General features: G+C 40.9%; 2 protein-coding genes across 3 annotated transcripts in view; both read left to right on the top strand.

Annotated features, from left to right (window-relative positions):
• LOC122359836 (A disintegrin and metalloproteinase with thrombospondin motifs 16-like) overlaps positions 1-8,384 on the top strand; it is a 59,788-nt gene extending 51,404 nt beyond the window's left edge. The window contains 6 exon segments of the mRNA XM_043260027.1: positions 955-1,159; positions 1,307-1,489; positions 2,189-2,306; positions 2,309-2,391; positions 2,721-2,868; positions 3,603-8,384. Coding sequence (XP_043115962.1) covers positions 955-1,159; positions 1,307-1,489; positions 2,189-2,306; positions 2,309-2,391; positions 2,721-2,868; positions 3,603-3,718 — 853 coding nt within the window. The 3' untranslated portion in view covers positions 3,719-8,384.
• A 131-nt stretch (positions 8,385-8,515) lies between these two features.
• rprd2b (regulation of nuclear pre-mRNA domain containing 2b) lies at positions 8,516-24,589 on the top strand. Of its 2 annotated transcripts, none has more exons than XM_043260029.1 (10): positions 8,516-8,854; positions 18,758-18,887; positions 19,001-19,188; positions 19,396-19,448; positions 19,556-19,682; positions 19,771-19,937; positions 20,153-20,438; positions 20,523-20,822; positions 21,000-21,203; positions 21,321-24,589. In XM_043260029.1, exons 1-10 carry the CDS (start codon positions 8,653-8,655, stop codon positions 23,258-23,260), a joined length of 3,597 nt encoding a protein of 1,198 aa, XP_043115964.1. In that variant the 5' UTR covers positions 8,516-8,652; the 3' UTR covers positions 23,261-24,589. The 2 variants fall into 2 exon arrangements, with proteins under 2 accessions (XP_043115964.1, XP_043115963.1); XM_043260028.1 differs by having other exon boundaries at positions 8,518-8,854; positions 19,762-19,937.
• Positions 24,590-25,373: the final 784 nt, after the last annotated feature.

Here is a 25,373-nt window from a genome sequence, read left to right as displayed (position 1 = left end):
CGGCTCTGAGAAATAACCCGTAGGATGTTTGAATGTGCTGACGGGGATCTCGGCTTGTTTGGGCACTTTAGAGTCAATCGGTGGCCTTTATGAGCTGATATTTTGACCGGTGGGTTTTGCTGAGAGTCAACAAACCATCTGCCCTTGATGATCAGGGTGTCTGTGTTAACCCTTCCCTGACCGGAGCTGAGGCTTGTGGGAAAGGACACTGTAACTGTAAATAGCATACTCCCATAGAATCAGAATCAGAATCAGATTTTTGTTGATTGAAAAAGCTAAAAGAAAATAAAAATGAAAAAAATTATGAAAAACTAAATGAAATGTTGCACTGACTGTTAAAATTCTGAAAATAATTAAAGCTATATTGTATATGATGCCTAATGACATGACAATGAAAGAATGTGACTGTAAAAATGTCTAAAATGATTGTTTTTATCATATAAACAGAGTAAAATTATTTACTGTACATCTTTAAAAAAACGTTCAGTATATATGAAAGGAGTCTAAAGAATCACCTTGAATAGTGCTTTATTGCGAAAGTCCACTTGAGATGTTTTAATAACTCTGTAACTACACGTTAACTAGCAGCCATGAGTATTAGTAGACTGTCTAATATCTTCTAACACAGTCCATAAAATACTACACACTATCAGAAACGTATTCTACTAACCCTAACCCTACCCTAACTGTCTACTCTGAGAGGTACTAGTTGCAAAGTTACTTACCTCTAGTATAAAGTCTAAAGTGTAAGCTCACTTTGTATTGCATATTAATTATGTAATGTTTAAAAGCAGTAATCTTTCTGCAATTTACAGTATGCTGCGTTTGCATGGGAACGCTCGAGTTGAACTCTGCGCATATGAGAAACATTAGTGATTGTTTTATCACAAATAACTGTCTCCGGATGCCAGGCATTACATGTGTGTGTGTGTGTGTGTGTTTTATACACCACAGCTGGCGTGTGGAGGACTGGGCCGTGTGTAATCGCAGCTGTGGATCCGGAGAGCAGATCAGACAGGTGCGCTGTGTCCAGAAAAGCGGCCTGGATCAGGTGCAGACGGTGAGCGATGACCGGTGCTCACAGCCAGCGCCGGCCCGAACGCAGACCTGTAACACACACAGCTGCCCGCCGGCCTGGAGCGCCGGACCCTGGTCTCAGGTTAGAGCTCGCTCCATCGTCTTTCAGACCTGACCTTTTCACAAAATGAAGCGTCTGTATACAATGCAAACAAACAGTGACCACATGCACGACTAATTCTTCGGTTAAAGCTTCCCCGATCACGACCGTCTGATATTTCTTCCCCAGTGTTCTCGTAAATGTGGGAAGGGAGTGATGAAGAGAGCGGTGGTGTGTGTGAGCGCTGTCTCTGGAGCGCTGCCGGACTCGTCCTGTGCCGCTCTGCCCAAACCCAGCGGCCAGGAGACCTGCGTGGTCAAGCGCTGCCACAAACAGCGCAAGGCCCAGTGGTTCGTCTCAACCTGGCAACCGGTAAAACCCTGGCACTGTGTCCACTGAGCCCACGTGAAACCCAACACTGCCCTCAATTGACTTCAAATAAAAGCATCTGCTAAGGACAGCTTTGTCGTAGGCTTTCGGGATTGTACACTGTAAAAGATGCAACTATACGTTTTCCAGTTAATGAAACATTTTTAAGTACTTATTACCCATTCTCAACTGAAGAATGCTTAAAAAGTTGCCCGGTTGCATCAGTTCTTCCTTAATAAACATTTCTGCTTATTATTTATTAGCATGCAAATGACTAAAATATTAGTCATTTATTATTGCTAATTATGCACATATTAATGCCTTATTATACATGAAATTATTTTACATCCCTAATCCTACCCTATAACTAAACCTAACAACTACCACACTCTTTAAAAGCAGCAAATTACAAATGTAATAATGGGAAAAAGTCGTATTTAATAGTGCGTTGCCTAATCCTTTCTTTTCTCTACATTTCTCTTCCACTCTAGCTTGTTTCCTAGTGATCAAATAGGATTGCTTACACTTCTGTTATTTTAGATGAAAGCATCTTCTGAATGCATAAACGCGTAGATTTTATTCGGCAGATGCTTATCTGAAGCTGCGTTCGTGACTCATGCATTTCCTGGAAATGAAAGGCATGTTTTCTGATGCACAGGCGCGTGTTTGAGCCGAGGGCTGATGCTCTCTGTCTCTCTGCAGTGTTCAGCGTCCTGTGGTAAGGGCCTGCAGCTGCGTGTGGTGAAGTGCGCAGAGAAGGACGTCGCAGGTAAATACAGAGAACTGTCAGCCAAAAAGTGCCAGCATGTGCCCAAACCCTCCTGGAGCTCCAGAGAAGCTGTGTCCTGTCAGACTGTCCCTCTCCTCGCGGCAGACCGGACTGGTACTCTTCCCCGTGGTCTCAGGCAGGTCTTCCCTCGTCTCACAGTCTCCCTACAAAGTAGTCTAGTGTAAAGCTGGAATATAACTGGTAGCCGTTTGATCTCCCTAACACATGCTAAACTCTGAAGCAAAAAACACTGGATCACGACAAAGTGTTCAAACACGGCAAAAACAGACTTATTGAGCACGTTTGACAGATGCAACACCCCGAAACACAGCTTTAAAGAGCTTTTATATTTTAAAAACTGCACTTTCTGCCCAGAAGACCTATCGTTCCGGATCGTCATGTGACCGCGATGATGTCACGATATCGCGGATGAGGTCACATGCAGTGTTTTGTGTTGGTGTGCAGTGTACGGTGTCGTGTGGAGGAGGTGTTCAGATGCGCTCCGTCCAGTGTCTCCTTCACGGCCGGCCCTCCTCCTCCTGTGTCCTGCAGATGAAGCCGCTGATGACCCAGGCCTGTAACACTGCCTTCTGCCCTCAGCCTCAGAAGAAAGGTCAGTCCAGCTCGGGTGTCCGTCACACAATACTGCACTTTTGAGAAGTGTTTTTCAGTACTGAGGTATATATACTAGTTTAGACAGTATCTAGTAAGTTTTGTGTCTGTACGTTTTTATATATATATATATATATATATATATATATATATATATATATATATATATATATATATATATTTTAATGGCATTTTTAGTTTTAGACATTTTAGTTAAAACAAATAAAATGCTGTTAGTTAATAATAATAATAATAATAATAATAATAATAATAATAATAATTAGCATGCATATTACTAGTAGATTGGCCATTTTTATTTTTTTTTCAATTATTGTATTTATAAAGTGAAACGATATATGGAAAAAATCATTAGGATATTAACTAAAGATTATGTTCTAAAGATATTTTGTAAATATGTATATATATATATATATATATATATATATATATATATATATATCATTTTAGTAATATGTATTGCTTCATTTGGACAACTGATTTTCTCAATATTTAAAAATATTTTTTGCACCCTCAGATTTTCAAATAGTTTTCAGCCAAATATTATCCTATCCTACAAATCCCACAATGTTGGAAAGAGTATTTAAACGACCCTATGACTGGTTTTGTGCTCCAGGGTAACATTTTAAATGCTTTAATCCTCAAACCCCGTACCTATACCTAACAACGACTACCGTATGCCCTGCCTGTGTGTGAGATCCGTGTTTCTCTGTGCAGATGCGGTCTGTAAGGATCATTTCAGCTGGTGTTATCTGGTGCCGCAGCACGGCGTTTGCAACCACAAGTTCTACGGGAAGCAGTGCTGCAGGTCGTGCTCGCACACGAGCCCCTGAGACCTCCTCGGACTGAACACAAAGACATTGATAAAGACTCCGGGTCCGGAGCGTGACGCGGACCATTCCGCGCGTCGCTTTCTACAGGAAATGACATCATCGATGAAGCCCTCTGGAGGCGGGGCGTGAGGACTCACAGAGCTTGAAGCGGATCGAATGGGCTCCGCCTCCGGATGTAGGCCAGACCGAATCCATGTGTCCAGAAGCGTGGTTTTTCCACGAACACGCCTCATAATATCACGTGAATCACATAAACGGGCTTAATGCGTCTCATAGCGGAGAATACGGTGTCATGTAGTGGAGCTACAGTCATTTTTGGTGCTATATGTTGATATTAACGGCAGCCGAGCAGCTGTTTTAAATTAACACAACAACGAATCAGCGCTTTTGTATGATTAATATTAATTCTCTTATTTATTAACAATGCTGCAGTATACCAGAATGCTTTTCTGCTGTAACATACGGCTTTAATGTTGCTGTTCGGGTATAGTTGCACGATTTTTTTTTTTTTTTTTGTATGTTTAATCGTGCCTCCGCAGTACTGTTACGTGTTTGGGTTTCATTATTTCGGAGGAAAACAGAATGCCAATTAAACTAGCTTAATGAACTGTCACGTTTCACGAAGTCAGCTCTCTTCGCGGGACGTTTTTAGCAGCGGCGCGGCTGCCAAGAGCCGTAAATCTGTCTTTGGTCTGACCGAGAGATGCTGCACATGTGGGTTTTGAACAGAGCTGCGTCTCCCATCATGTACAGAGTTTGTGTGCGTGTCCATGAATGTAATCGCTCGTCCGCAACCAGCGTTATTCTCGAGAGTGGACGCAGGGTTTGTTATCGACGGCGGTTCTTATTAAAGTGACGCGTGTCACGTTGCCATCACACGACAGCGTAGTCTTTCTCTCTTGGCCGTAGATTGCCGGTGATCCAGCTTCGCTGAGTCAGAGCTTTTTCTTGTTCTTCACGCGCTATTGTTTCCAGATGGAGTCAGGCTAGGCCGCTGGAGCGCGTTCAGGAATTAATATGACTTGTGAGCTTTTCACCGGCTTCTAACGTACGGCTCTGTGAAGACTTTAACAGAAAACACATACATCGCTTTACGTTATTAATGTCTCGTGGCATTCGGTGAGACTTAAACCATGTTTCGTTAGAGTCTTTTGAAAGTTTAGATGAATGTGCTGAACGTTACTGAAGCGATTCTGAACGTGGAGCAACTGCTGCCATCGCAAGCAATAAACCAGATGAAAACCATCTAATACTTACGCTGAATGATTACACGACGGCCTTCGTTGGTGCTGTGAGGCCGTGCTGATCAAACCATCAGCTCCAGAGGAAAACAAATATTCAATCTCACCCTAAAATCCGTTTTTGAATCCATTCGGACGACCTCCGGGTCTGACCGTAGAAGGTTTAGCATAGCTTAGCATAGATCATTGAATCTGATTAGACCGTTAAAACATTTCCAAAGGGTTTCAAACTTTTCATTGCCCGCCTGGCTTAGTGCAGAAAAGTCAGGTTTTCAATAGGAAAACTCTAGAAACTCTGGACATGTTAGATGCTTCTGGTCTAATCAGATTCAGTGATCTATGCTAAGCTATGCTAAAAGTGCTATCGCCGTACAATAAACAAATGATTATATATAAATCGTTGGCTTGTTGTTCTACACACATGCATACAGACATAAACCACACAGTCATGAAATGCACTTATTTAGACGCTCCGATAACAACAGAAGACAATACTTTTCTGGTAAGAAGCGTGCAAACTCAAGCATTTCTCTGTCCAGTCCGCTCGATTTAAAGTGTTTTACCACAGCTCTCGTCTGTTTTTTGTCTTTTTATCTAATAAATTTGTAATATGATCCATAATTGCTACCTGGTAAATTTAATAACAGTATTTCCCTCAACCGCTGCTTTTGTCATTGATTTTGGGGTTGTGCTGATCGTAAAGTGTTCTGGGTGGACCTTTCCAATTTTGGTAATAACCAAACTTCTGTGTAACCCCCAAAATTGTGTTTTTTTGACTCGTGGCATAAACATAGCACCTTTTAGCGAGACACGAAATACGTACCAACAAGTACATATGGCTGCAGTTTCCTGAAGAACGCGGCGTGTTTTAACACTGTCTGCTAGGTTTAGGGTTGATTTGATGTAGGGCATGTTTCCAACATGATAAAAAAAAGTGCATGTTTTTATGAGAGCAGGTTGTTTTTTGGTTACAGTACTCCTTGAATCTAGACCCTCCTCACTTTAAATGTATTATTATTATCTGTTACTATTGCCAAATTTTACGCCAAATTTCTTTTTTTGTCTTAATGAAACAGTTTGATGTGTATATAAGATTCTTTCACGATTCTCATAAGCTAACATAGTATGCTTTGGATTAACGTACGTGACCCTCGTCGCCTTTCGTTCTCATTTTGTCTCAGTATTTCTTGTTCTTTTGATGCATGAAGCTAAAAAATGTTAAATAATATGCACTTGCTCAGAGAAGAGATGAGAAGAGATGAGCTCAGAGAACTGCTGGTCAGATTCAGGACTAGAAGTGAAGAGCTCGTCGTCACAGACTGATGGACGGCTGGTCAGTGTGATCTGTGTTCGGTCCGGTGTGGAGTGGATGTGAACTAAAACAAGAGCTTTCCTTCCAGACAGAGTTGGGGAGGGACTAGTTACAGAGTTATGTAACTGAATTACCAAAAAAATGGAACTAATTTGTTACAGTTACTGAGAAAAACGTACAGTTACTTGATAAAAAAAATGATGATTACAGAGGGTTATATCACATCCCGATATTTCCACATTCTTCTTTTCCAAATTGCACCAATTGAGACACCGATGTTTAAGACATAACTCTTTTTTGCGTTCATGCTTTATTTTGAATCTTTTGTTAGATGCCAGTGGTTCCTGTCACAGACATGCGAAGAATTAAAACCGAAGCTTCTGATTTTAAATCAACCTTGAAACCATTCAAAGTCGTCTGTTTTTCTGGTGACTCTGCTTCCCAGTTAAATGATCGTGATCCTGAATCCATCGCTGGACTACTGTACGGTTAACACCGCCTGCTTTAAACGTCTGAACATTCATAAGAAATGTAGAAACCTAATTAAATGAATACTGCATTTGAAACATTTACACTACTTATTTTAGACAGGGTAACTTGTGCTCTGTAACCTACTGTATAATACATATCATCTTCTGGATTGGTTGTAATGTCGTTTTCCCCCCAGCGCTGACCAGACAGACACATATTGACCGTCTCTAGTCATTAACTAACTCTGGGTCTCCGACGGCTCATTAACTCAGTGTCTGATTTGCCCACGCTTTGGTATTAATATCCCTTGTTGGTCTTAGAACAACATTTCTATCATTTAGATTGTAAGGTGAAGGCTGAGGTTGAAGCTCGAACAAAGCTCTTATCAAGCTGTCACTTCTGTCTGGTTTTAGGGTTAGTGAGCGTTTAGGGTCAGGGTTAGTTCACCCGAACTGACCTTCACACCCCTTATACTCTGTCGAGGTTATAATAACCTTGTTTTATTCGTGCCGTTTTTCCTTTGCGTGTTCAAGGTGTGATTCTTAGCGTCTTCTCCACCAGCAGCTCAGGACCGAAGGTGACATTAATATTAATCAAACACCGAAACACGCTCGCTGCCGTTCATTTACTTCTGTTCCTCAGGCTGTTTACGTGAATAATTAGGCTACATTAAGAAATCATTATACTCTTTAAATAAAGGATTGTGTCCAAAAGCATTGTTTTTTGTTTCACAGAGCATAAATGCCGGTGTGATCAGAATAACAACTGAGAGTGAATTTCAATGTAAATAGCCATGTTTTTTTATTTTATACTTTTTTTTAAGCTGTATGCAAATTAGAATCGTAAACTTCATTTAAAAGGCGGTGTGTTTGTAAATGCATGTTTAAGAAAGCATGTGATGGAGTGAGCAGGACAGGATCTGAAGACGGCAGACGTCTGCTGCCCTCGCCTGGTCCTCACAGAAACACGCCAGGACTTTAATACTACATACATCTGATGCTGAAACCCAACTAACTAGACCTCTTAAATCAAACAAAAATGCAAATGTTTAATTGCATGCTTTTTAATGTATTTTTCCTGTATATATTATAATGTGATTGATACAATCTCTCATTTGATTTGATTTGATTTTATTATTTATATAAATTGTCATTGGTGTTAAACTGAGGGGAAGGCCGTTACAGTCAATACAAATATTTAATGAGATATTATAAAATATTATGTAATATTCAAGATAAATATTCTTTTAAACAAGCAAGTTTTTCATTAACAAAACATAAAAGATAATAGCTTTTTTTTCTGCATTTACTTAGTGCCCTTAACACACACTAAATCTCTAATAATAAATCTCTAATAATAAATAGATAGTGTAACTATTTTACTTACTTTATTAAAGTTATGTAACCGATCACATTTAATTCTTCCCTTTTTTTTACTTCATCAAATTTCCAACAGAAGTGTTTCACGTCACACTTTGAAAATCCTTCATAATTTGAGTTATAAACATCTGAGTTACAAAATCAGACTTCAGTCAGGCTTCGAGGTTAAACGCAGATTTAAAATCATAACAAGAAATAGTTTAATAGTTATTATGCTGTTTTTGAAACCAAATAAGCAGCCTATGTGGAATGCTATTATGTATTTACATTCGGAAAATTAAAAGTATTTTTGTTGAAATATTTGTAACCTTAGTATATACAGACATGCTAAGCTGAAATGCATTTAAATGCGAAAACGACATTTTTGAAACGCATGCATTCCCACCCCTGGCCAGGCCTACGCGCTATGCCGTGTCTTAGTGTGCTCGGTAGTGTACACTACGGCGGGCGGGCCGGTGTGGAGTCTCCCCGGGCGCGGTCGCCCCCTGCCGGTTAAAGGCGTCGCCGCGCCGCCGCCGGGACTGAGGGAAGATGGCGGCCGGACCCGGAGCGGCCAGCGGCGGTCACAGCGGAGTCCGAGGCTCGGCGGCCGCGCTCGAGTCGTCGATGGACCGCAGGTTCCAAGGAGTCACCAACACGATGGAGTCCATTCAGGGATTATCCTCGTGGTGCATCGAGAACAAGAAACACCACGGCCTCGTCGTGCGCTGCTGGATGAAGTGGCTGAAGAAATGTGAGTTGCTAACGTTGCTAACGAACACACACATATACACGCGCGCGCGCGCACGTAGAAACGGTCGGATCTGGACACGCACTTTGTTCGGGTGACGGCGCATGTCGTGCTGAATGCTGAGAAATGTCGTGAGAAAAGCCGGGCTCTGGTGTGTGTGTGTGTGTGTGTGTGTGTGTGTGTGTGTGTGTGTGTGTGTGTGTGTGTGTGTGTTGGTTTCACGGGCTCGTTCCGCAGGCCTCGGCGTTTAAAACGGAGAGTGTGACGTTCTTGTAGCGTTTAACGGCGCTGTTCGTGACCGGATAGGACGCGACGATCATCTCGACTCCGCCGGGCTTCAGGGTGTCTCTGACAGATGATCATCAGGGTGTCTCTAACCAGCTCGTAGAAGTAACTCTTTCCGTCCTGGTTGCTTATAATTGATAATATATAGAATGACCCATCTAGTGTGCATGAAGGGAAGCGTGGTGTTCCTGTTCTGGGATGCTGTTAGGGTGCATTAACAATTCTGTCTGTCCTGTTTGAGGACTTGTTTTGTCTGGTGATGGTCTGGATCTGGATGAGTGTGTTGTTTGGAGCTGAGAGCGAGGTTCTGGGATGCTTCATCTCCGGCCGGTGACGCTGAAAACGTCCAACTTTCTTATTGAGCTTGACCCATCAACTGTTGACTGGATTAAGAGGCGTGTGTGACCCGAGAAGCATGCGATCTTCAACTAAAAAACAAACAGTAATATAAGAATAGTTAGGCCTAACTTTAACCCCATAAAGCACGACAGGAAATGGTTTTTTTTTTTTTAATGCAAAAAATTGTTTAAAAAAAAAAAACATGGTTTTATGGATGGTGTGATGCTGTGAGGATGTGGAGGAAAAAGCAGTTCCCTTTCGTTCAGAGACAAAAATATGTAAGTTGTTGTAGACGCTGATATTTATATGGCCAACACTTAAGATTCTGTGAAGTAAAGCAGCTAGATCTTTATAAGCGTGCAGCAGATCGTACCACAAGACCTTTTACCCGATGAACTATGTTTTTATATAAGCACGTTTTTTAATTTCCGGAGCGTGCTTGGTCTCTTGAAGAACGTGCATTAATTATTAATATAATAGTGAGTGAGATCTAGTTCATCAGGAGAGCACCGTGTGCCGGACTCATCCTGAACCTCGGCCTTTAAACATTAACATCAGCCTATGTTTTCATGTGCTTTCATGCCGGTTTTGCTTTATAATAACTCCGAGTCGTGTTAAAGTGGGATCAGTGTTTGCCTCTCGGGTTTTACGAACAATTCTTTTGGACAAGTTTTAAATCAATGCATATTCGTATTTAAATGTTAAGTAAGACGAGCGTAGAGGAAACTAGTTTAGTGACCCTCACCCTAGATCGGTTCCTTATTAGTGACTTAATCTTAAGATGCATTACAATAAATGTTGTTTTCCACACGTTGTACTGCTGATGGTCTTTCATTCGGCCGATCGTTTCATGTTTAATGTGCCGTGTTTCATAAAACTCAAGTCAGTTCAAAATGATCAAATCTAACTTGGGTTAAAAGCTCTTAAAGCGATGTAACACATGAGTAACGGAGGCAAGGTATTAAACAGAGAACTGTTACTTAAGAAAAACTATATCATCAGGCTCTATTTTGGTCTATACGAAGATATTTTTTCATATAAAAGTTAAGTTTAGATTTATTATTTGACACAAAATTTCACAAATATGCAGCATTTTGCCAAGCAATAATAAAAGGACACCGTTTCGTTACAAAAAGAACTTGAATCATAATTCATCAGAGACGAGAGCATTCAAAGACTGATTGGTTCGTTTATGCACATAGAATTAAATCTGGTTTATTTTGGATTTCTTTAATAGGCCGTGTTTGTTCATGACACCGCAGGCAGTATTTATGAAACATTTAACATTTTTGGTTTAATTCCGCACCGTGTGCATATAATCGAATTAAACGGCTACTTGTTAACGGCGTATTTAAACGCGTGTCTTCTTCGAGGAGTCAGAGAACCAGATAGCCAGAACGTGCTGTTTAAAACAAACTGAACACGCTTAAAATAATGTCTTTGAAATAAGACGCACGACCTGCACCCGTACCTGCCTGCTTTATCCATCAAAAGGATCGAGCCTGAACGAGAAGCTCAAAGATGCTTAAAAGGGGGTGGTTCTGAGTGGACGTGGCAACCCCGCGACCTTCCAGACATAAACACTCTCTGTGGACTCTCTGTGGACTCTCTGCTCTGTGGACGGTGCTGTTTCACACACACTCACGAAGCTGTAATGTTTGGGGATGCACTCTTGTTTTTAAATGCCGTTATCACTCCTGAAACTTTATAAGGTGCCCGTGACGACTGAAATGATTCACTAATTCAGTCCATCTCTTATGATAATGTAACGCGTCGGTCTTCGGCCTGTGGCGGTCGCCGTGACAACCGGCGGTAGCGCTCTAACGTTAAATAAGCCCTAAAACGTATGATCATGAAAACAAGTGTTCGCGCTGAAATGTGTTGTGAAGTCACGTTTTTGGATTTCTCTTTGGAAAGCAATTCAAATGCATCAGTTGTTGCCATGGTTACACAGATGATTACATGTGATGAGTTAGTGCTGGGTGGTATGATAAAAAAAATTGTATCGCTGTATTTTTCAAAATGAATCGTTTCATGCTATACAACAGTTTGTTTGTTTGTTTTTAACCAATGCATGACCGGGTGTTAACCACATGATCTCCTGACTGAGAGAGATACTGCAGTAGATAGATTTAGGTCGTGTTCGCACTTGGCGTCTTTCTGAAAAGAAAAAGTTGACCATTGCTTTTTCCGAAAAATGAAAGCATTACAAAAAAAGCATCAGAGAGCATCTTTTTGTTGCTATAGCGACAGCTGCAGCAGTATTCTAGCGTGATGTGCTGCAGGGATGTCCAGCATTATAAGAGGAATCCTTGTGCTCCGAGACTAGTACGATGACTTTCTGTCGGAAGATTTTTTTTTTTTCTTCTTCTTCTTCTTGTTGTTATGGAAACGGCAAATTTTCTCACTGCACAGAACAGACAGCAGAGTCAGAGCTCACTCTCGCCGGACCGTACCGGAGACTAACTCAACCATAGCTGAGCTTCATCCAGGAAAAGTGCCTAGGTTAGTCAGTTTGTGTATTTGAAGAAAAGGCCACCAAAAGGGTCTGGAAGTGGTGCTGGAGATGAGACCTCTCTCTCTCTCTCATACGGCATGATTTTTTAAAAATTATTATTTATTTTTTTATTACTAATTTGTTTACATTGCTCAAAATTGCGTGCATTTTGTGTGTGTGTGTGTACATTATATTGTTGTTTTTTTGCAAATATGATTTAATCTAAAGGGATATTCTCATCAGCTTTCTATCAGCTGTGACATAAATCTGCATGTTTTCATATTTAATCCAAGGGCATTATTTTTATCTTTTTATAGAAGCCATTTTCTTATCCGATCAGTAATTGCATTTCAGATTATTACATTTGATCTGTAAATACAAATATTATAATGTAATTAGCCTACATTATTAAATTTAATAATTTAGTCTGAAAAGTCTTTTTTTTTTTTTTTATAAATGCACAAGAAGTGATCATGGAAATAATACTTTTTCAAATAAATTAGGACCCCAGCAGTGATTGTTTAACGAGTGAGTCGAGTCGTTTATTCAAAGGCTAATGAATCTTTAACACTGACTCTACTGTTAGTTGTCATCTGGTTCCACCTAAAATGTAAAATTGTCCTTTTGAACGGTTTAAAGAGTTGTCGTAATGGTAAAAATGCAGTGTGATTGATTTTTTTGCCAATCTTTTCTCTTTTTTTTGCCTCTATGCTGAGAGCTGTGTTTTGACTTCTCCTCAAAGAGTCTGTGTGAGCCTTAAACTGTCAATACATTTATTAGCTAAATCTATTACTTGCCACTTACTGTAAATGTAATAAATCGGTGCTACTTACGTTTTGGTGACTAAATAGTTATTTGCGCTTATATATATGTTTTAATGATGTTTATGAGAACCCTGGCAGAATATTCAGTTTGTTTGGACATGTGAATAGATTTATTCAGTATATATTCGTTTTGATGTTAATAAGCACCATTAGTGGAAAGATGAACGACGCGAGGACGTATCGGTTTCTGTACTTTACGATCAAGCTTTCCTGACATCTTCACACAAGGACTGTTGTGGGATGTCTTTACAAAAAAAACTACTCTTTGAAAAGCTCTTCTAGTTCATTAACATTATTAATGTGAGTTTCTGGGGGGATGGAGACACTTTTCTGTGTTGAGGATGGATGGCTGTGCTTTGCTTATGGAAATTAAAGATGTTATTAGGAGCTGTTTTCCCAGTAGCTTTGTTAAATATGCTAGCAGCAGTAGTCCGTGTTTTTGGTGACGCTTGTCCTGTATCTCTCATCCTCATCTTAATGTTTTAAATAATAATTTTGCCGCCAATGCAACAGTTTTTAGGGAATCTGTAAAAGGCACTGGTGGTCTGTACACAGTAGCCAGAGCAAGGAATAAAATCCTTTACATTGATTTATTTCCAACACAATATTGACAACACAAAACTGACCGCCACAAATATGTTTTTCAATAAACATGAGCGCTGCACATTTCAAAATCAAGTTTATTCTGCAGCTTATATTTTGACGTCACTACAGTCTTTATAGATGCAACAACTCTAAGTGTGTAGAACAAAAGGCATCAGCAGTTTAATAATAGAAGTACAGTTAAATGCAAGAAGCGCTGTGCTGATGTGCCGTATACGTACTATTACACTGGGAACATTATTTCAAGAGTTTGTTAGCGTTGAGTGTCAGTGAGTTTCACTTAAAGAGTAAATTCAAAGCTCAAGATCATTTGTACGCTGGTGTCTGTTTGTGTAGATGTTAGTTAAAGGGCTGTTAAGCTCTTTTACAAAGTCTTGGGTTTTGTTTTGTGAGTCTAGAACATGCGATAACGTGCAGAAACCTAGCAGCACTTCATCATCATCATCATCATCATCGACTCGCCTCTCTCCGCCCCCAAACATTCGAATTTCCCAACAGGCGGGAATTATGTTAATAATATTTTAATAGACTGATTAATAGACCAGAAAGCAACTGTGCAGCACAAACGAGCCGTTCGTTGTGGTTCGGTTTTTGTGGCTCATGCGATCTTCTCTGTTTGTTGGGTCATGCTGAGGGTGGCATCATGGCCTTATTTGCCTTCACGCTTCAGGCCGTCTGTGAGTTCTCTAGTACACCGTCCAGGGAGCTAACATTGCAAAAAGTGAGGAAACGGTAACAGAAAGAATATCTGTAAACTGTCAACGGCTTCCAGAACCGCATGCCCTGCCGTGAAAGCTGAGGAAACACCCGTGTGATGGCTTGCACCTGCTCTAGAGTGCTAGTTCGTCAATTACGGATCCACAGATCTGAGAAGAGAGAAGCCACTTCTTTACAAAGCCCAAACGAAATACAAATGACGTCTTGATGTTCATAGTTTCGTTTCGTTTCTATGCACAAGTTAAGAATTGGGAAAAAGAATAATGGTTACGGAATGTTTTTGATAATATTTCTTATTCCCCATTTTTAATTCATGCATAGAATCAAATAAGTGTCAAGTCGTCATTTGTTTCAACTTTTAGTTTTGTAACTCTTCCAGGTTGTCGGCTTTCTGGCACGAAACTTGTTTGAAGTCATTTCGGTTTTAGTGTCTACTCTTTGCTGACATAATGTGCGGTCACTGACGTGCAGGGCTTCGTATTGCGGCTGGACCACGTGTCAGTCTGAGGTCGTTGCACGACGGTGATCTTGGAGAAGAACTTCTGACCTGGCAGCTCTAGTCAAGCGTGTGCAGCATGGCCTTGAGTGCGCTCTTCTCTACCGTATTAAATGAAACCATCTCTCTTGATGGGTAGCGGTTACAGCGTCGGTACACTGCTTCCATCTTTCGCTGTCACTCGCGTACTTTTAGCGAAAAACCTCAGATGTGGTTGGTTGTTGTTTTGCGTGAGGACACTGGTGACGAACTGTGTTCTGCGGGATGGTGCACACGCAGCGTTTAAATTTGTTGTCTGCACATCTTTCGCTCTGATTACAAGACACCATTTCAGAAGTGGCTCTCGTCTTTCATTAGGTCTTGAGCCAAAGCATTGCCAGATAGACAAAGTGGTACCTTTTTATTGTTATTGTTTGTTGGCGTCGTTATGACGCAGATCAGTGCCCGTTTCATACCCATGGGAAAAGTGATTGACGGGTGGTCATTTGTGTGTGACTTAACTTCATTTACTGGTTTAATTACGGTTAAAACAAAGACCAAGCTGATCGTAGATACAACAGAGTTAATTAACCCCCATTTCCTGATGCCATCGTCCATCGCAGTGGTTCACGTTAGACATCGTAGGATGCCAGATTGGTCAACATCACCCAGCCCTAGACTACAGTGATATTACGGTGGGAATCTTCAGGCACTTCAGGATTCAATCCAATTCTAGGAGTCATGATCCCATTCCAAAACGATTCTTAATCTACCCCAACCCCTTCTTGGTTTCACGAATTATGATTATCATTATCAACTCAATGGCCCTCTTTCACAAACGTGGCTTATCTTAATTTAACGAAGGCCTAGTTTGGAGTTAAGCTATTTCAGCAACTTCAGAAATGCTTTAGAAGAAAGCTTTGTGCGCATCTTCACACAGAACAATGACTCATATTTTAAGGTACATCAGAGCATTTTAATCTGTATTACTGCACATGGCTCTGTTTTAAGAGGACTGCACCCTTCACACCGACTGTGTGCACTTTATCATGAACTTTCAGACTAACCGCTCATAAATAAAATGGGCTGCACCTCTTCAGAGTCACCCGTGTCACACGGCTCTCAAGCTCGTCTGAGTTTTTATGTAAAAAAAAAAAGTAGCAGTGAATTAAAAAAGTTATGTAAAAATGTATCAGCGCTGTTGGAAAATTAAACGGCATTTTATTAAACTGATGCGTTGTGCATTAAAATATGTCCATTACATATCATACAACTTCCTGTTTGTTAACCAGCAAATGTTAAATGATGTTAATTAGACTGGCATTTATCATCTGTAGTACCGTGTGAACGATCCAATCAGATTCTGAGAGTCACCATCCCATTCCAAAACCATTCTGGATCTACTTTTTTTTTTTTTCCCATTTAATTAATCTTCAGTGGAAATGCATCTTTACAACATTACATCTTCAACAACGTTGGAGTTTCTGTGTTTTTGGTTTATAGTTGAAATATCTGTGTGTGAGTACCGTCATCTTAAAAGTAGAAGTTATTAACTCGATATGAACACGACGGTCACGTCTTCAGCCTAATCGTGATTTTTAGCATCTTTGCAATTTAATTTCAATTAATAGCGCAGCCCTAGTTTATTACAGCTCTTTATAGGCACGTATGGAGGTTGTTGAGAAAGTCAATGCTCTGTCATGTTGGAAATATTCCCATAAACCTACAGAAATAATTTAAAAACAGATTTGTGCTGTTTTCACTTCCTTGCGTAGATTGAAGCTGTTTTGTTGAACCGTAGTTTCACGACCAGAGCTCTTCGTGGAGGTAAACTCCAAAAATTCATAACGTAATATTGCTCACGTAATAATACGAAAATTAGGCTTTATTAAGCAAAACTGTGGACCTGCTAGTCCTACTTTTTGTGAATAAGAAAAAAAGAAAGGCCTCTTGCATTCATTTAAACTGAAAACTTTTCCCCACTTGTCTAGATCACTTGTGTTTGAGGTTATCGCTGACAGCTTTCTCTCTCTCTCTGTGTACTTCTGTACGCTTCCCCTGACTGCTGTTTCCTCACAATGATCCCACATATACGTCATCCGGTTTTTAAACGTTTTATTTGAATTGTCAAGTTTTACCGAGCTCTAAAAATCATAAAAAGCGCTCTGGCATCATTCGTTAGCAGAGGTCACTCGATGGTTTGCTTCTAGATAACTTACATAATAACAGGATTGTGATCTCTTGGTAATGTGTTTTATCGTTTGAATTTTTATGCACTTTTTATTGTTTAAATTAAAAAATGTGCATCTGATTTTTTTGCATTGAAATAAACATTTTAATGGACATCAAATGGTATCAATACAATTGAATGAAATCACTCAAAATTTCTAATGTTGGAAAACTTAAAAACAACGCCACATAACAATACATACATTGCACATTCATATTTTTTATATATTCATATTTTTGCTTCACCTGCTGTCATGAGAAACATCGATGGCGTGTTTTTAGTGAAGAAGAACCTCTGCTCTGCTGACTAGTTGTTCTGTTCTGGACTAACTCATATTTTGTGGCAGGATCTGGCGCCCGGGGCTGGATCCTAAATATTCTGGAGACCTGATCTATCTCTGGAAACGACAAACTTTAGATTTGAAACGACGCTGTTCTTTATCCGTTCTTCCTCCACCATGTTTGTCATTTTCACTGTATGGGAAGGGTATTGCTTGGGGCTTTTTAGATACCGTTGCCAAATCAATACTTTTAAAACAGTGTCTGAACCTATACTTAAATTTAAAAAAACAACTATGTATCTAAATAAATAAATTCCCCAAAGAAGGATGGACTGGACGTCAGAGGGCGCCATCTCTAAAACCCAGTAAACCTTTTTAGTGAGAAAACAGACGATGTATAGTTTCTGTATTATTCAAGCCATATCTGGTGTTTTCATAATGAAGTATATTTCTAATCCACCGTTAATCGCCGTATTCTTTTTATAGTAGCTCATGAAACATATTTTCTGCGTCGTTCTGTAAGAAAGAGTTACATCAGATCACTAAAAGATGCATTTTACTGGTGTTGTGGAGTAAAAAGGTTATACTGTTCTCTTTTGTTGGACAAAAGGTTTAAGAAAATGTGAAGTTTAGCTTTTGATGATGATGATGATGATGATGATGATGCTTATGTCTGTTTTAAAGAACCAGAGGATAAATATTTGAATCGATCGTTCGATAGAAGTGTTACCTTAGCTTATATATGATTCCCAGAGTGCACATATTTCTCAGACTGCTCTGTTTTTAGTGTTTCTTTTTAATTAGATTTTTATTAAATATTATTTTGTTAAATACATCATCATTATGTAAAGTGTGTTTATTTTTTCAATCCTTGTGCAAATGTTTTTTAATTCAAATGAAATAATTATATCAACCATTGGCTAATAAATCTAATAAATGTTAAAATTGATGGTTCTTAATTCTGTTTAATGGCTACAGTCAGGGGTTAAATATTAGGGAAATCAGTATTACTTGATATGTGATGCTGGCTTTCAGTCATTAATAACATGCCATTAAACAGATATTAAAAAAATATATATATATATATATATATATATATATATATTTAAAAACTTTAATATAAGGTGGGATTAATTACAGAAAAAGTGCATTTTTTTTTTTCTTTTTTTTTTAATCGACCAGCAGCATTAGTATTCATACGCTTACTGTTGTATCAAACCTTGTCCTTTTAATATGACAAAAGCTTTTTCACAAATCTAACACATCCGTGATCGGCTGTGTTTGTTGTAATGTTGCTTACATCATACCAGGCTAACAATGGTAGAAATTGTATGTTTTTACTCTTCTGTGATTTATTTTTTTATTTTTTTTATTTTTTTTTTTTTATTGAATTTTTTTGTAAACTTTCAAGCCTGCTCAGGTGATATTTGCACTTAATATTCAAAGTCTTAACAGACAGTGCATTTACAGAACATTGGTATTAATAAAAGTTATGTGTTTATAATAAATATTAATCAGCAGAGAGCATCTGGGAAAAATTCTTGATCTATATATAGCTAATTGAGGCATAATGATATTGGAATATAATAGCGTGTGCATTATGTTATTGATGCAGTCTAATAACTCTTTCCTGTTTTCCGTTTGTTCTTGGTGCAGCTGATGCCAACCACAGGCTCAATCTCTTCTACCTCGCTAATGATGTTATTCAGAACTGCAAAAGGAAGAACGCTATCGTTTACCGAACCACCTTCGCCGAGGTGCTGCCAGACGCCGCCCTGCTGGTCAAGTCAGTCAATCACATACACGTCTGTGGAAGAGTGTGATCCGTGCACAAGCAGTGGCACGCCGGGCTGACTCTGTGTGTGTGTGTGTGTGTGTGTGTGTGTGTGTGTGTTTTAGGGATCCAAAAGTGTGTAAGTCCGTGGAGAGGATCTTCAGTATTTGGCAGGAGAGGAACGTTTATCCTGAGGAGCTGATCTCTGAGCTGAAGACCAGTCTGCAGAAGAAAGAGAAGGAGAAGGAGAAAGAGAAAGAAAAGGAAAAAGAAAAAGAGAAAGAGAAAGTGAAGGAGCATCAGCCTTCTCCTGGTTAGTTTGTGATCTATAATCTTCCAGTATTTGTCATTGTTACCTTGTAAAATGAAAATCAGAATTTAAGTGTTTATAAATGTATTAATAACTTCAGGGGTTTTCAATGTGTGTGTGGGGACGCCAGAGCACGTGCTAAAAGATTACTAATGTAATGTATATTTCAAAAAATAACTTGACCATGTTTTCTTTTTTCCATTTCTGCAGCCCCAGTTAACCCCAAAACTGCTTTAAAGTCTAAAATTGTTGCAGAGTTTGTTGTAAGTCATTATTGCCTTTAGATCTAATTGGATTTTTCCCTATTATTATTATTATTATTATTATTATTATTATTATTACACTAATAATTATTGTCTTTTTTTTTCAGCCGCATGATTTTGTAGAGCGTTTAATGTCTTACAAGAACTCTCTGGATGAGAGTGATTTAAGAGAGAAGCAGTTAGCTGCTCTCAGAGTGGACGTCTGCAGCACAGAGGCCCTCAAAAGGTTAAAAGGTAATGTAAAATTTACCAAAAGCAGCACTATATTACTGCTTGGAGGCATTTCAAACTGTTTCTCAACTTACCTCCATAGATAAAGCAGGTGGGAATAAGTTCTCAAAGGACTTTGAGGAGGGAAGCACAAAGCTGCAAGAATTCGTGACGTTCCTGGAGGGCCAGAAAAAAGCAGGACCCCCGCTGCTGGAGGCACTGGGAAATGCAGACATCTTTTACGAGATGCAGTACAAAGAGGTCAAAATTGTTGCCAATGTGAGTGGATATCTTGATGCTAGACTAAAAAAATTGTGAACATGCTTGCTTTGGTAAATACCACTGACTTAATAATAATAAAATAAAAATTCTGAGGTTAGGCTTTTGTCAACCAAGTGGGCATGGTTAGTAGCTTAATGGTAGTGTCCTAGCCAATTACTGGCCTTTTAACCTCATATTTTGCTTCTGTCAAACCCTGCATCACTTTCTTATAGGCGTATAAAGCTTTCGCCAATCGTGTCAGTAGCTTGAAGCGAAAGCTGGACGCTCTGAAGGCCACATTGCCCAGTCTGGATGAATCTCCCATCCCCTCCCCCTCTGAAGACGCCCCATCCCCCACCGGCTCAGAGTCGCCCTTCCATGGCTTGAACTCCAGGAGCGGTTTGGGTGGTGGGGATGGAAACGGAGGGAGAAGTTTGGAGCAACAGAAGGACAACAGAGATATAGAGGACATGGACATGTCTGAGGAAGATGAAACCCCTGCAAATGCTGGAATTGTTGGTAAGAGAAATCAGAGACGAGCAGAAATTTACATGAGTCAAATATGTAACATTTAACTGTTAACAGTTTTTCCTTGTCCTCCAGTTGACGAGAGGAAAGAGAAGTCAAGTCTTCCATCTGCGTCCAAGATTACAAATGCTACAGCAACAAAAAGCGCTCAGATCACCGCTTCTAAACCATCTCAGATTTTAGCAACTCCAACAAAGATGGTGTCTGTGTCATCGACCAATCAAACGCCTACTGCAAACACCACACCCATTACGACCACACCTGTACCTGCCCCGGTCGTTAGCCCCTCCCCCCTACAGGTGAACTTGGCCAATGTGGATCTGGGCAAGATCAGCTCCATTTTGAGCTCGCTCTCCAATGCGATGAAGACCACCGGTGAGTTCTCCAATATGTTGACCACAGCAGACAAGTTCCAAACGTATGTGGTTTAAATGTTTAGGCTTATTTAGTGGTTTAGTGGACATATTCTACAACCCAAGGTCACTGAAAGAGTTTGAGGGGAGTTTGATCACTGTAGCTCATTACAGCATTTTCTTCTATCTCGATACCCAGGTGTCAGTCCTGTGTCCCGTCGTTCCCCTGGCACACCTACTACACCCTCCAGCCTTGCCTCCTCCTCCAAAGCCCCTCCTTTGACCCCTGGCAACATTGCCTCATCAAACCCTCTGGCTAGCATCTTGTCTAAAGTGGATTTCTCCCCCGAAAACATCCTGAATGTTCTCACAAAAACACAGACTCACAGCCCCAACCTGCAGGGTAGGACACGTTACTTGTGCACTATTCATTAATAATCTGGTAGTCAAAATGGAAGATGGGGGAAGCCTGTTTGAACCAGTGGCTTATTTTGATACTTACTAAATCTCTATCTTGCAGGTTTGTCTTCTCTCCTTTCATCAGCTCGTTCAGGCGCTCTCACCACTCCAGACCCTGTTCCATCTTCATCTGTCTCCTCTTCATCTTCAGCTGTCACCACAGCTGCAGCAACCTCCACCACAACAACCCCGACAACTCCGAAGGCCCTAAAGCCCACAGGCAACAATTTCAAGCGAGAGTCAGAGCGAGAGAAAGGGAGAGAGTGGGAAAAAGTAAAAGAGAGGGAAAGAGAAAAAGAAAGGGAACGAGATAAAGAAAGAAAGAAAGAATGTGAGACAGAGGCTGTGGTATTGCCCAGCCTGGAGTCTAAGATCAACAGTTTCCTCCAGGGCAATCCTGGTTTCAGCGCTCTCGGACTTGGCTTGGATGATGTGGGCAGCAATAGCCCTCTCCTCGTCGGTGGGGATAACCTGGATGGCACCCCTGTCCGAGATGAGAGTGGTAGCACGCCCACCCAAGATGAAATTATGGACTCACCCCATGTACTCAGTGAGCCCCAGAGCGCAGGTTTGTCTGGAGGTCATAACCTTTCACCTACAGCCTATCACAGTGACCCCTGGGATGCCGTGATCACTCCACGAGAGGCTCTGGGAGAAAATGAGCGGAAAGACCGGGATTATCGCACACCACCACCCTCACGACTTGCCGCCTTTAGCCCAAGTGCGACTAAACCGGTCAAGGCCACGGCTAAAACCAAAGAGGAAGACGGACTCAAGAGAAAAGTTGTTCCATCAGCTGCCATGGTGCAGGATTCGAAAATAAAGGCAAAGATGGATGGAGAGAAAAATTTATCATCCCGCAAGGCAAGTGGAGGATCCGACAATGGGATGAAAGACAAGGAAAGGAAAGCTTCAGCTGACAATGGAGACCACTACCATCGCATTGAGACTCTTGTTTCTTCATCCTCCAGTGAGGGAGCACCAATCGAAACCCTTGATTACGGCAACCGCATCCAAACTGTGGAAAGCATCCGCGTGGTTGGAAGAGGCCTGAGAAGAGGGAGCAGTGCGGGTTCTAGAGTGGGTGGTGCCTGGTATGAAGAGGAGGAGTTTATGGAAGCCCCGCCTCCACATCACCCTGCAAGTCGCAGCCATGAGAGTTCAGAGGAGTTGGGATTGGTCCCTCCTCTTCCACTTCCTCCACCTCCTCCTCCTGCTCACCTTCCACCCCCTTTGCAATATCCACCTCCACCTTATCCAAACGAAGACCCCATACGACCTTCTCATGCCATTCCTCCGCACCATCCTCCCCCTCCGTTTTTCCCCTCTTCCATTCCCCCAGTCCCTCCACCCCTTCCTCCCATTCCTCAAACCCCACCTCCTTCCAGAGACTTTCCCCTTTCCTCAAACTCCACTGTTATGGTTGGTGGTGTCCTTGTACCTATAGACAGAGTCCTACCCTACCCGCCTGCCAACTTCCATCCTGATGGAGCGGGGCATGGAGGTAGCGGTGGTAATGCCCCTCCGAGAAGCGGCAAACCTCAACTCCCTTCCTTGTTAGGAGACCCCCCTCGCACAGGCACGGTGAAAGAGCAGTTTGTCTTGCGCCATACCCCACCTCTTCACCGGCCTGGCACCCCAGGTGTTCCTCCACCCCTCCTGGGCAGAATTCGAGAGGGCCCCAGTCCCACACCACCATCACCCTCTACCCCAACCACACCTACTCCTTCCTCCCCTGCTGGGGAACCCCATTCCCATTTGTCAGTCCCCAACCGCCCACCCCTCCACAACCCAAATCAGAGACCCCACCGCCCTTCCTCCCCTCTGCCCCTCCTCCAGTTACCAAACCAGCATCACACACGTCGTTCCCCACAGTTTCCCAGAGGTTCCTTGCCCCTTAACCGTGAACCCCTTCTACCTGGGACAAAGCGTCCTGCTGCTGGTTTCGGCAGCGGGCCTTTCAACCCTCCCAAAAGACCGTTCCTGCCCCCTCGATATTAGCATCTCAAAATGAGTGCTAAATGCTCTCTGTACGACCTAAAATAAGAAATGTAGCAAGATGCATCTCCTGCTAATCTCAGCGTGAGAGTTATACTGCATGTAAATACACATGCACCGACACGCCTTGCCCCATGTTACAGCACTACTTTACTCAGTAAAAGAAGTTTTCAGATACCCTAAAGATGAACTAGGAGGAGGAGAATATGGAGATCCAGAAACATCCGTGGAATATGAAGGAAGGCAAAAGGTGGTTATCCTGTTCATTTGGTGTAATGTGAGAGGGTGGTTGTGGAGTGTGTGTGAGTGGTGTATGGATGACTTGTAAGTAGATAAGTTGAGAGTAGATCTCTTTCCTTCCAGTAACTGTTCCTTCACTTCTCCACCTTATAACACTTGCTTTTCTTTTTTCTTTTCTTTTTTTGATGTAAAATACTTGTTTATGCTGTTGAGGAGTGACAGATTTGTTTTTTTGTCTGTTAACCTGTTACTCTTTCAAATTGTGTGCAAAGCCAGTGGATTTCAACTTTTATTCCTGAGTGATTAAATTATTGACAAAGATGTAATGCTGGGCAACCATAATGGCTTGTAGTGATTAAAAAAAAAAATAGCCACTTATCAACCTTCACCAAGATGTGAAGATTTAGGCTCACGCTGCGTACAGTATAAGCTAACCAAGTGTTCAAGGCACAACTACTTGGTAGTTTTGCAGTGCTTTTCAAGAGTTCCTTTGCGCTTTTTTTTCTTGATAGAGTTCTTACATGTATTCTGATTAATAAAAGCATTGTGACAAGAAATATTATTGAAAGGAAGGGGACTTTTCTTTACAGGTGGTCTCATACTTTGTTCAAGAACAAATGTACCAGGATTATTTTGTCGTTTTGTTTTCAATTAAGAGCAATTCTGTTCTTTCTTGCAAGTCTTCTAACTTCATGATGTCCAACATGTTACGAGTTGAGGAAATAGTTTGCTTTCATTACTTTCAGTGTCCCACTGTGTCTGTTAATCTTTCAAGTCAGTTCTTCGTCCCCGGGATGTAAGATAATCACAGTTAGTTTAACCCTTTATCATGTACACACGATTGAAATGTGCGAGTTCCTGTCTTTTGTGTGCTACTCAAGCCACACTTTCATGAGTTGCATTTACAGAATGTGATATCACATGCACTGTTCGTAAAACGAAAGCAAACAGTACATCTCTTCACAGCAATGTCGATGCACTGCTTTTCAACAAAATGTCTGACAACTTAAATGTGAATATAACATGTACATTGTTGTGGTTCATTGTGTACGAAGAAAAAAATCTTCCAAGTGCTGGCGTTGAATATTCGAACGGTGTGGTTTGGTGTCTTCATTTGGACAACTTTTGTATTTAACGCAAGGAGCTTAATCGGAAAACCTACACATTTATACATGACCATATTAGTAACGGCAGCCTTGATGCACATCAGCATGTTGCGCTCAAATAATGAAGGATGAATCTGTAAATGTCGCGAAAGAACTGTACTTCTGTGTGTTCCTATACACCAGCTGCACCCCAGGTTTACTTCACAATCTTGATTAAAACCTTGTCTCGTTCAGGAATATTAAAGGTACAAATCGCTGTCAGGGTGGATACGTTAAACTAATAACTGTTCTTCAGCAACCTTCAGATGTTCCTCACAACAGCCACCATAATGACTTCTCTCAGAATTCAATCACTTTTTCTTTGCAAATACAGAGTTTGTTCTGTATTGATTTTCGTGGGCCTACAGTAATGATATTAATAACCGAGGGTAAGAAACTAAACAAAAAGCAAATTTAAAAATGTAAAGTTCTACCTCTTTTTATTATTTTGCATTTAGGCTATCTTCCCGACTCTCGTCCTTGCAAATATTTGGGACAACAGACTAATATCATCCCCGCACCCTGCCTTTAACAGCATGTTGTGTTGTTAAAGTGGATTCGTACTCATTTAATAGGAATGTGTCAGATGTCTGCACACATCCAGCTAAACATCACCAGATTAGATGTGGTGTCATTTGGAGGAGATCCTCGTGAGGTCCCTGATGATCACTGATATTGTGTGTGCAACCAAACATTGTCACAGTACTGTGCAGAATATTTAATGTCACTGA

This window comes from Puntigrus tetrazona, chromosome 16, assembly GCF_018831695.1.
Source record: "Puntigrus tetrazona isolate hp1 chromosome 16, ASM1883169v1, whole genome shotgun sequence".
Lineage (NCBI taxonomy): Eukaryota > Metazoa > Chordata > Actinopteri > Cypriniformes > Cyprinidae > Puntigrus > Puntigrus tetrazona.
Note: the sequence above shows the minus strand (reverse complement) of the source record. Positions and strands in the feature narration are given on the sequence as shown.